Below are 12129 nucleotides of genomic sequence, written 5' to 3'. Positions count from 1 at the left end.
CCTGGTGGATAAATCCATTATTTCCTATATAAAGGAATGTTGTTCCACAACAAGGAACCACAAAGAAATCATTCCTTTATGGGAAATGTTGGATTTATTATCCACCAGGAGACGGAGAAAAGAATAGTAGAGCAGGCAGGCAAACCAACCTGGGTGTGCAGAAGGTTGACACGTTCAGTGGCTTCTAATAATTCTTGTTCTGCCAATTTACGACTACGTTCTGTCTGGTCCAGCACAGCCCTCAGCTCATCCAGCTCAGATTGGAGAAGAGTATTACGTCGATCAGTGACTGCCAATTGCTCTTTGAAATCCTCATTAAGGTGTGTTGAATCATCAAGCTGCACTTGCAATTCCTGAAAGAAGATGAAATCTCACATATATCTGTCTATCTGTCTTTAGCTACAGCCATGGAATTCCTGATGTCTTTATTCACACCTAGGCTTAACTGTGTTTTGTTTTTACTGAGATCAGCAAATATCGTGTAAATACCTTTAGAGTTTCCTCTTATTATCTTGGAGTAGCTATAAATTCTGTAGCCAGGTAGTAGCTTGAGCTACATAATTGTCATTAAGAGAACTAAGAGCAATTTCAAAATTGTGTTTTCTTAAAGTATTGGTTGCTTCCATGTCTGCTTCTTAAGAAGTACATTCTCCAAACGTTTTGATTTTTCTTAGGGTTTTCTTCTCACAGGTGAGCAGAATATGCCATCTATAGTGATAGTTATAACTCCCTTCTACCTCTTTTGCCCACTTACTTAATAAATAACACAAGCTTGTGTGTTTTATACATCTGTAGGCACATCATTCATTAAAAATATAAAAAGAAACACAGAGAGATGAAATTCAAAGTGCTCTACCACTTTTAAATATTTTGATGCCTCACTTCCATCTAGTTTTCTATCTTTTTCTTTTCAGAGTAAAATAAATATTTTTAACAAATGCACGAAAAGATCTGATTTATTTCCAAACAAGATAAAGAGATCTGAATTTTCTTTTTAGTTAAGAACTTTGAAATTCTGGCACATATGTACATACATACAAAGATAGCTGCATGCTTATGTAATTCCTGTTTTTGTGCCTAATATGACCATTATATCTAAGGGAGTGGAGAGAGGAAAAATTAAAATGGAGGGGAAGGATATGAACTATATCCTGTTATAATTTGCATATTAATGTGAATATGATTCAATGACTTGAAATTGCATTAATTGTGTGAGAAAGATAGGGCTTCTTAAGACTATTCAAGCTGCACATTCTTTGGGGAAAAATACTGATAGATATCATGGCAAATGTATAGTCTCTACACCATGTTTGCCAATGTACTGTAAAATGCAATTTATGACATATGTGGAAAAGGCCAAGTAGTCTGCCTGATGACATTTTTTATTCCTCCACACCCAACAATCTTCTCATACATGTTATTTTATCCAGGTGGACTTATTGTTTTATTTTAGAATGACAGGGAAAAAAACATGTATCTGGCCATGGGTTGGCAATTTGAAATTTTCCTTACAACGCCAAATTTGAAACATAGTACTATATGCAATCTGCATCCGTTGGAGCTTTGCTATTGTTGTTATGATATAAAGATTTCATTAACAATATTCATGGAATACCTTTAATTGAGCCTGAAGGATGCGTGTAGTCTTAGTTGCTTCGGAAGCATGTCGGTTAGCATGGCTCAGTTGGACTTCCATTTCATTGAGGTCACCTTCCATCTTCTTTTTCAGACGGACAGCCTCGTTCCTGCTTTTAGCTTCAGAATCCAAGGTAGACTGCAGTGTGTCTATTGTACGTTGCTGGTTTCTCCTATTTTTGAAATAATATTTTATATACGTAGATATACCTTTCATCCCAATCATCTTCAAGCATGTTTTTTTTTTTACTATCAGGAATGCTGTTATATTTTTGTCTGTCGATCAGACAAAAGACAGTCTGGCTTAATTCTTAAAATGTGATTCCAGTTTTTTTTCTTGTTTATTTCCTTTTGTTTATTAATATATTTTTTGTCAACATATTGTGCAGACAGTAATTATCAATCAGTCTTAACAACATTCTTGCAAATTAAGACAGCATGTACAGATGGTTCAGCAGATTCATAAGCAGAAGTAAATTGCCCTCTTCTGCATAATGTGTTACTGGCAGAACAACTATGAAAAAAAAAATCTTATGATGGTTAAAAAATATAGATCACTTGTATCTATAGTAAGTTCTTATTGATCTCATTGGATCTAGACTGGCATCATAATCTCTTTCATGGTTCTTTTTCCCCAATTGCTGTAGAGTCTACCTTTTAGTAACCTTGTTTAGAACTGTGAGCTACTTAGAGTGGGATGGAAACTTAATAACATTATAAGTATGGAAATAATAGTTTAAATACAAATGTAATTATAACTGCTGTGGAGAAAAGGAGAAGTTACTTCTTTATACATATACATTCCTGTATATCTTTCTTTATATCTTTTTGTGTTTTCTACCTTTTTCTATTTTTTTATTGATTGCACTGTTAGCTTTTTCTGATTTTTCTTTTTTGTTTTCTCTAATTTAGTTTGTACTCTTATTATTTTTAAAACATATATATGTGTGTGTGTAATAATTACAGATTAAAAAATGAAATGTGAAGAAAGAAAATTTGTTCAGAAGGCTTTGATTGTATAGCTCTTAAATGTTTGGGCTTGAATCCCTATGAGTTCATTTATATTTGTGATGTAAAAGTAGAACTGTTACTCTTTTACAGACAAGTCTTGCCAACTTTAACAATAAATGTCCAGAAGAGAAAACCCAATTCTCTCAAGACTAGGAAAACGGAAGATATTGTATTCAGGTAGAAATCTGTTCAGTGTTCTTTTTCAATCTTTAAAAATACTAACCAGAATTTACAAACTAGGACACACACACACAACACACACACAGAGAAATTTAAAATTATTTGAATGAATACACAAGTCTGACAGATTCACCCATTCAGCAAACTAATTTTTAGATTCTGTTGCACTAGGGCTATTAGATCTGGATGGCAAAAATCCAGATAACCACTGGATGGAGACAAAGTATTGGAACTGCCTGTATGTCTGCTATTTACTCTGTCTACAATTTTGCAGCCTGGATCCAGCCATAGTTAAAATTAATAAGGGCAGTCAGTCATCTTAAATCATAGTAATCTCTTTTTCAACAGGAAAATGCTCCAAATAACCTCCCATATTGGGTATGTCAAATGACATCACCTGCTAATAGCACATATTCACATAAATATCATCTGCTCTTTCTCACAACGGACTTAACACCTGGGGATTGGCCCATTCAAACTGACCGGATGAACTTTGGGGTGTGGTTTGCTTGGGACACTTTTAACCTATTGATCTGAGTGGGGAAACCCTCAGATCCTGTCTATTATGCCTGCTATCAGCTTCTCCTAATAAACGTTCCTTTTGGAAGAAACTGCTTCCAAAAGTTCTGCTTTCTTAGGATGAGGTTTTGAAGTGGGCCCTGACACTGCCCATATGTTCAGCGCTTTCAATAATGAACTCCTAAACAGTGCTTAAGAGACAGGTTCTAAGCCAAAATTCCATATATTGTTTGCAGTTAGTACCAATCCAGTCATGTATTTTGTATGACACGTTGTGTAAACATTTATCATACTGTACCTGAAGTTTTCAATTTCCTCATCTTTTTCTGCCAATTTTCGTTCAAAATCTGCTTTAATTTGGGAAAGTTCCAGTTGAAAACGTAATGTTTTGCTTTCTTCATGCTCCAGAGCTCCCTAATAAAGATGCACAATATAAATTAAGGTTAAATGTCTTTAAAAAAAGAAAAATCGCCACATCATATGCTATGGTAGCTGAAAGGTACAATCCAATATTCTGTTCAGTTGCAGAGCAATCATTATGATAATACTGAAAAGCACAGAGAATAGGTTTCTAACTATTGGTATTCTTTATCATAATTAGCACCAGTTTGCAACATTTTTACGTGCAAGGGTTATTCAGAGCAGGTAATCTTGTCATCTCTTCACCCTACCTGATTTGTTTGTTTGTTTACAGATGCCTTAGAGTTTGTGTTGAATCCTGGTGACTATACAGATCAGTCCTTGCAGTTTTCTATGTTTTCAAAAGTGGTTTTGTTGTGCAAGCTCTTTCAAGAGCTAAGACAAAGTGACTGGTACAATGTCATTCAGCTGATTACTTGCCTAAGGCAGGACTAGAACTCAGATTTTTCCTTTCTGACTCCCTATTTCAGGGGTGACAAACTGCCGGCCTGCAGGCCGAATGCATCATAGCAAAATTGCACCCACCACATTGCCGGCAATGGCAAAAAAGTCACAATACATCGCGACACGTCATGTGACATTGCGAGTTTGACACCCCTGCCCTATTTTAATCATTAGATCAAACTACCATCAAAGAGAATGAAATGTCCATCAGGGGCAATTCAGCTTGGGTATCATAAAAAGGGAGTAATCTGTTAGTAATTTGATTTACTACTGTTTTATTTTTACTGCTAGGATGAGAAGAGGTACATGTAATTTATTCTAATAACTGCTTTTGAATGACCCCACAACTTGACTTGATATCAGGATGATAACAAGATATTATCTGATATCCTCTTCTGGTAGCAAAATGTTTTTGGCTTAGCAGTACATGTGTAAAACACCATTTGTTCTGTCTAGAATAGATTAAGCCTCCCCTTAGCCATAGCAGGCACACACGGGTGTGTAGTAGAGTTGAAGGTTAATTCCCTCCGGGCTATCAAAACTTCCTAAATATTTACCTGGGCATTTTTATGTGAACTTGATACATTATTTTCCATTTCTTTTTAATTTGCATATGCAGATTATATCTTTTCATTCATTTGCTCATTTCTCTATGTTGCATATATTAAAATAGAGGCTTTTATGGCTGGCATTAAGATCTAGCATGAATAAACTGCATGGTAATGTACTATGGAAAAATATGTGCTGAGGAATGACAGGAAAAAGGGTTATGGAACTGGATGAGCTTTCACGCATCAAAACCAGTCAACTAATGAATACATTTTTCATTTAACAAAAGACAATTCATAATTATTAAGAATTTTTTAGATTTTGTGGCCAAGTTAATTATTTAACAGAAAACAAAAATATAAAATCCTGCAATAATAATTCCTTGATTTTGATTGTATTTATTTTTCTAATTTAGTTGCCTATTGCATTTTAAACTGGTTTTTAAAATAGAGCATTGTGCAGCAGAAGGATTAGTATAATTCATTTAGTTCCCTCTTGACTTTGATGTGGATTGAACATTTGTTTTTCTATATAGTGTTATGTCATCTAACTAGATATTATACCCTGAAATTCTGTAAAATGAAGCAAATTCAATCTGTGGATATATATGCTTATCAGATGTTGTTATTCTAATACAACTCTGTCAACGGATTGTAACCAACAGTATTGCTAATGAAGGCACGTTTATCTGATTTTAGTCATCTGTCAAATGGAATCATTTTAAGAAACATTTTTTGTTCATAAAGGGACTGCAGAGAAACTTGTTTATGATTTATTAAGTGCTCATACCCACAATCCCTAGTCTTTATTCTCTCACACACATTCATATTCATAAAAACATCTGTAATATATGGCAACACTTATTGTGGGGCTTCATTTGTTAAATTTAGAAGTTATTGACTATAATATTGAGGAGCAAAAACAATGTAGGAATTAATATATGAACATGCTGGAAGTAAGAATCTAGTTCTAGTTAGAGTTTCTCTTTGTCTCAACTGTCTTTACTTTTTTTCTGTTTTCCCATTTTTTTCTGTATTTGTGAAATACATAATGCTCTTTACTCTGGAAAAGAATAGCATGATGTATGACTATGTATTAAGTGATTGAGATGGACCTTAACCATGCAGGACAAAAGCCAAAGGGCAACAAAAGTTTTTCTTCACCTTGTGATGGGCAAGGGATCACAATGAACACTTGGGGAAAGCAGACTGTACTGGACAGGACAATGGATTTAAAAAAAAAACAAAAAACACCAGGTTAAGCTTATTTCAGCGCTTGCATGACAGTTTCCGAATATCTCCTGCAGATTTTCAAAATTGTCATTAGAGTCCACCAGAAAGACACTGTAAGGGCATACATGGCCCTTGGTTCTTAGCGCCGGATGACTACAAAATGCATTGCTTAGAAAACAAAAAGAAAAATCTTCCTTGTAGTTTTATGGAACAGCTCTTTTTAATGAGCATGCCAGATTGCATCCTAGACTGTTTTCTCAAGGCAAAGTTTTCAAATCACCACAACGGATATATGATGCTCAGGTAGATCCTATTCTATCTGTGTTGCATATATTATATATTGAAGTGTGTGTGTGTGTGTGTGTGTGTATGCATACTATATATATATGCATACAACATATATATATGCATACTACATATACATATACATATACATATACATATATGCTTGCTTCAAAACTGTGGAACCAAGCATGCTGTTCCTCTGCTATAATACCAAAACCTTTTTATTTGATGGGGAAATCCCTGCAAAGTATAAGGTAGCCTGCAAATTTTTAAAAAAGGACAGATTAATAAAATGATACATATGGCTGATTCAGAGCTTATTTTCAGTATCGGTGCATTCCAAATACTGCTAGATAAAGATGGTGTATGTCCCTTTTAAAAAACATAAATGATTTTTAAAAATGTAATATATGATAGTGCTATTGAATGTATTCAGTTAACTTGTTATGTAAACAAATCATAATCAGATACACTAAATTATACTTAAGAGAGCACAGATGAACATAGATATTAAAAGATGAAATCAACCTGATGATTACCATTTTACAAAAACACAGAAAAACATGTCTTGGCTGGAAATTTCTAACAATTAGATGGCAGAAAACACCTGGATATTTGCAGCCAAGGCAAATGAATGTGATTTTTAAATATAACCGTTTTTCCATACTTGTACATTTACAACAATATTGGGTATCTTATTGGCCAATTGGGTAACATGAGAATTTGGATTACAGCCAAAGAACAAGAAGCATTTATCTCTGAATCTATATAGCACTATAATTACATGGCTTTATAGCCATTTTCACTTTTCCAGATTGCCCAAGAGGTTGTACAAAGTAAATAAGATTTCCAAATTTATTTTCACTTTGGGATGAGGCATTAAAACCTCCACTTTCAAGAACAATAAAGGCCCTACAATTGTAAAAAGTTACTTTTGATCCAATGCTTCATTGGCAAATTGACCAAACTCCAACTTTTGCTTGTAGATTATGTTTTGTTCACATGACACATAGAATTGCAAACTGTCCAACCATAATATAGTTTAGCATGTTGGGCAACCACAGGGTACATGCTTAGTTTATAATTCAGCCTATTGTGCCCAGGATCAATTAGGTAAACCACGCATTTATGAATATGTCCTCAGAACAAGTCAGAAGTAGTAAATTGGCAAGCTACATAATGTGAAATATGTATTTGCATTTACAACCTTTTAAAATTGAAGCTCTCTTTAGATATGCAACTGATAATTATCTCATTGTAACAGTTGGAAGAGAAGATTTAGCCCTTTCTTCTTTTGATGAAGTCTTAAAAAAAGCACTTCCTCAGAAGCTAGTATTAGCTACACTTCACTAGGGACACGGCAGGAATTTCCTGAATTCAAAGGCCAGGATTTCCCTCAAGATTATAGTAGAGAAGAAAAAAGAATCAGAGCGTCCCTCTGTCTGCCTTCTTTGATTGGGATAATTATCATCTCCCCTGGCTGATTCATTAGCATGTTAAATGCAAAGTCAGTTTAAAATTATGCAAATTTGATCCTTAATTGTTTTACTAATTTACCTTTCCCAACAAATTATGTCTCATACAGAACAACTGTTTTCAAGTTCCCTGTCTTAAGAGAACTCTTTCAACATTGACTTTAAGGCTTTATTTCTACAACATTAAGACTACCAGATTTGGGAGGCAAATAGCAGACAACTACTTCTGGTAGCAAAGAGTTCTGAATATTTGCAGCCCGGGTTAGGTCTCCTTCATGACTATGGGCCCATCCCAACAACCTCCTCACCCCACTGTGAGCGCCTCGCTTCCTCTGGATGTGCTCTCAGTGGTTCTCAGTTCTAAAAATGATATTCTCATAATCATGCCTATGAGCCATTGAGGTCATATCGATAATGTAGGAAAGGCAAGCTGAAATGATGTTTTCTGTATCAACTTTGTTGTAATCGGTTTCCCATAGGATTCCGGAACCTTCCACTCCTCAATCTTTTTTTGACTGCATCCCAACTCTTACAAACACTTTTCCTTTTGTAAGAAAAGCATTTGACCAGTCCAGATAGATACTGACATATCCCTAAACCCCACTAGCCTATCTCTGGCTTAAGGTGTACATGGGCAAGGTGTATGACAACTTGCCGCAGCCAACTTACCGCAGGACAACTCGCCATGGGACAACTCACTGAGGGACAAGAGTTACACTAATATCGAAGATATAGTGAAATAGAATCATTAAAGAAAGGATGCCAGGGGAGGAACAAAATGAAATGTGAATGACAAACATTAAAATATTTTTTCAATTATTTTAAATAATTAGATTGAATTGTTGAATTGTCCTGCAGCGGGTTGTCCCATGGGGAGTTGGCCATGGCTAATTGTCCCATTATGAGATGGCTGTGCTGAGTTGGCCATGGTGAATTGACCATGGTAAGTTGACTGTGGTGAGTTGCCCCATTCTGACATAGGCAAGTGTATCTAAAAGAAATCAGCTCTTGTGATTCCTCTGGGGTTTTTCCCATCATCACAACAGCCACCCAATCACAGAAGTTCCTCTGTATCATAAACTCATTAGTTTTATGCTGGGGGCAGTGTGTCACACAATTTTGTTTATTATTTTAGGTACCATCAAGTTTTAGAAATAATTCCATTCAAATAGGAGAGTATTGGCCAAGTTACATAATATCACTAGCCTATTCCATATTGGTTAAGTTGGCAGCAGTAATGATTGGTAAGTAGCAGCGCTTCAGATACTAAAGCTGAACTAAAACTTCCAAGATTTCTCATTATAAGCTTGAGAGTTGTAGTTCAGCAATATCTACACAAATGCACACACATCCTCTTACAAGGAGGTTTAATATTCTTATGAAGGAATTTTAACAATGGCATAGAAACTGCATTTGGGGAAGCAATTCGCCACTTTTACTACATTTTAAAGAAGCTAAGGATTTTAAAATCTGTTTCTAACATCATTTGCTAGAAAGTTGGGTTTTTTTCAAGGTCTTTCCTAAAAATATTTGAGAAATACATGCCAAATATTCATAGCAAAAAAGAAAAAAAAAACCTATACAATATTTTAACCAAGAACCATATCTTTAGTCACCTGACAATAGATGGTTACTGCCCATACAGGTAAATTGCTTTTCTTTTATTTGAAGGAATATATTATACAATAACTACTATATGACAAAAGCATATAAAAATGTTAACTCTTAATTCAATGATTCAAAGTGATAATTCATGATGCAAGCTGCACCATTTCATACATGTGTCATGATGTCATGCAGAAATATATAAGGGGCAGAGTTTGCATCAAGTCATCATGACTTGTCTTTTCTTGCTGCCTGGGTGTATCTATAAAAAGATTGTCCAAATCTTTATCTTACCTCAGCTTCTTCCAGGGCTAGCTGGACTTCTGCTTTTTCTTGTTCAGTCTGTTTCTTCATTTTCTCTAATTCATGAAGGTTCTTGTTTCCTTCACTGATCTGATCGGTTAGATCTGAAATTTCCTCTATAAGAATTTTTAAAAATAATAATGAAGGAATAAGGATCTGAAGTCCTTCCTTTCTTCTAAACTAATGTTTGTGCACATGCATGTGTACACTTTTGTGTCCGTGTGTGCTGAAAAGCTGAAAGATGTTGAATGCTTATTTTAATTAACAAATTTATATGGCTGTCCATTTCAGTAACTCTGGGTGGCATACAGTAATGAATTAAATTGAATTGAAACCGCCCCCCCAAAAAACCCATTCCCTCCCACCTGCCCCTGTGGCTGCAAACAAATCAAATAAGCTATTTGATCAGCTACTTGACCTAAGTATCAACTTAGGTCCCCAAGTTCATTGACAAAACTATGTCCACAGGGTCTTTTGAAAAAGTAACAAGGTGGGGGCAAATTTTATCTCCAGGGGAATCTTGTTCCACAAGGAGGAGCAGGAAGAGGGCCTATTTTTGGTCCCACCCGATGTATTTCTTTAACAGGTGAGACACACAACATGCCCTGCTTCCTACTCTAGTGGGCTGGGTAGATATAACTGGAGAAAGGCTCTCCTTCAAATAACTTGGTCCCAAGCCATGTAGGACTTTAAAGGTGATAACCAGCACCTTGAATTGCACCCAGAAGCAAATCAGCAGCCAATAAATCTTAGCTCTGCAAGAGAGGTGAAACATTCATAAATTTGGGCTTGCACAAAACCATACAGATCATTGAATTTTGAGCCAATTGAAGTTTTCATATACACTCCAAGGGTAGCCCCATGTAGAGTGCATATTACAATGCATCATTGGTTCCTACAAGGCAGAATAAAAAGAATCTCCAAGTTACGTCAATTAAAACAATTAACTTCCAGATAAATATGAGATATTTGTATAACGATACTGTTATTTTTGATGATGATTTTCATTCATGGATCATATTCTGGTCATATCTGGTCATATTTCAAAAAATGGACATGATAGAGCACTTGGACCAATAAGAACACTTGGGAACCAGCAAGATATCTACAACATCTAACTCTCCCCAAGCTGAGAATAGCATTTAAGTCAGACATAAGAACTTGCCATCTGCACTGCTACAAGAGTGATACTCCAAACCCTATTAACTGAGCATACCTGCCCATGCAGCATCAAAGAGACTGACACCATTTCACATGCATTACCACAGATATCAAGTATGCTTATATTCTGCCCCTAATATATACATTTCCAGGAAGACCAGACAATTCCATGTGAACTATCTTCTAAAAGATTTGAAATTGCTTATCACCTGTGCAGTAGCTAAATTCTGTATTGCCACCATGAAAAAAACATAACTGGTTATAGGGGGAAAAAAATCACTTCTGTTTTATTTATCACTTTCAATTTAACATGTACCAGCTATTTTTTTAGATTATATTTTTTTACTTCACAGTCTGTAATGTTTTAGATTTACACTTGTAAAAGTAATTAATGCATTATAGCAGTGTATGTCACATTTTTATTAATCATTATATATATATTATGCTGATAGCTTATCTCATCTATTCAATTTTACTTTGGTATTGTATTTTTTAAATTTTGGCTGATCATTATCAAATAAATTATTACTAATTCTTTAGCTGGTGTTGGACTTCATACACATTGAATTCTTCCTAAGAACCTAGGGTGTCGTAATGTATCGGCATAGTATATGTGCATATCTAAGCAGTTTGGCTTTTTGTAACTGACTGATGGAGATTTTGCCAATATATACTGTATATTTTCCAAGTATTATCCATGATTTATTATTTGTTATTTTTGATTAAAAGAAGGTGTTATATTATCATTAGAGTACATAAGCTATAAAGAAATATTGATCATATAATGATAGTATATTACTATTTTGAAGAATATTCATTATGAAGACTTAGGTCAGAAGCTTGACAAAAAAATGCTATGTCCTCTCTTCATATGCTTGTTCCATCTGTTTACAAGCAACTACAACTTTTATGTCTGTAAACCTTAATTGGGTGAAACAGTGCATCACAGGGCACCAATTTGTGAACTAATTACCTCAAATGAGCTAAGTTACAGAATGAGTCCAACTCCAGAACCCATGACTCCCATGAACAAATTTGTGGTTATTTAAGTGTTGCTGTCACCCAGAGGTTCAGCTGTCACCCAGAGGTCCCACTCTAGCTTTCTGGAAGCCAGGAAGACCTGTCCCGTCATGGTTGCCATGGCAGGAAGTTGGAAGTCACTCCTGCTCTTACTGTTTTTCTGCCCTTGTTCATTCTATTTCTATTTAGGTGAGAAATATCTCTGAAATGATGGGTCACACATTGTGTGGTTCACATATAAAGAGGGACGTGGGATTATTTAACAGTGGATTATTTCACTGAAAATAATC

The 12129-nt window shown here is 35.2% G+C and overlaps 1 protein-coding gene across 3 annotated transcripts in view; it reads right to left on the bottom strand.

Moving 5' to 3' along the window:
• LOC107293272 (myosin heavy chain, cardiac muscle isoform) overlaps positions 1-12129 on the bottom strand; it is an 87263-nt gene that overhangs the window by 12435 nt on the left and 62699 nt on the right. For all 3 annotated transcript variants that reach the window (XM_015822419.2, XM_015822420.1, XM_015822421.1), the window contains 4 exons: positions 9650-9774; positions 3644-3759; positions 1616-1808; positions 150-353 (listed from right to left, as the gene is read on the bottom strand). In XM_015822419.2, the coding sequence (XP_015677905.1) occupies positions 150-353; positions 1616-1808; positions 3644-3759; positions 9650-9774 (638 nt within the window). The remainder of the gene's footprint in view (positions 1-149; positions 354-1615; positions 1809-3643; positions 3760-9649; positions 9775-12129) is intronic.

The sequence above is a fragment of the Protobothrops mucrosquamatus genome, unplaced genomic scaffold (genome assembly GCF_001527695.2).
Source record: "Protobothrops mucrosquamatus isolate PMUCROS unplaced genomic scaffold, P.Mucros_1.0 scaffold1558, whole genome shotgun sequence".
NCBI classification, from domain to species: domain Eukaryota; kingdom Metazoa; phylum Chordata; class Lepidosauria; order Squamata; family Viperidae; genus Protobothrops; species Protobothrops mucrosquamatus.
This window is presented reverse-complemented; position numbering and strand designations above follow the sequence as displayed.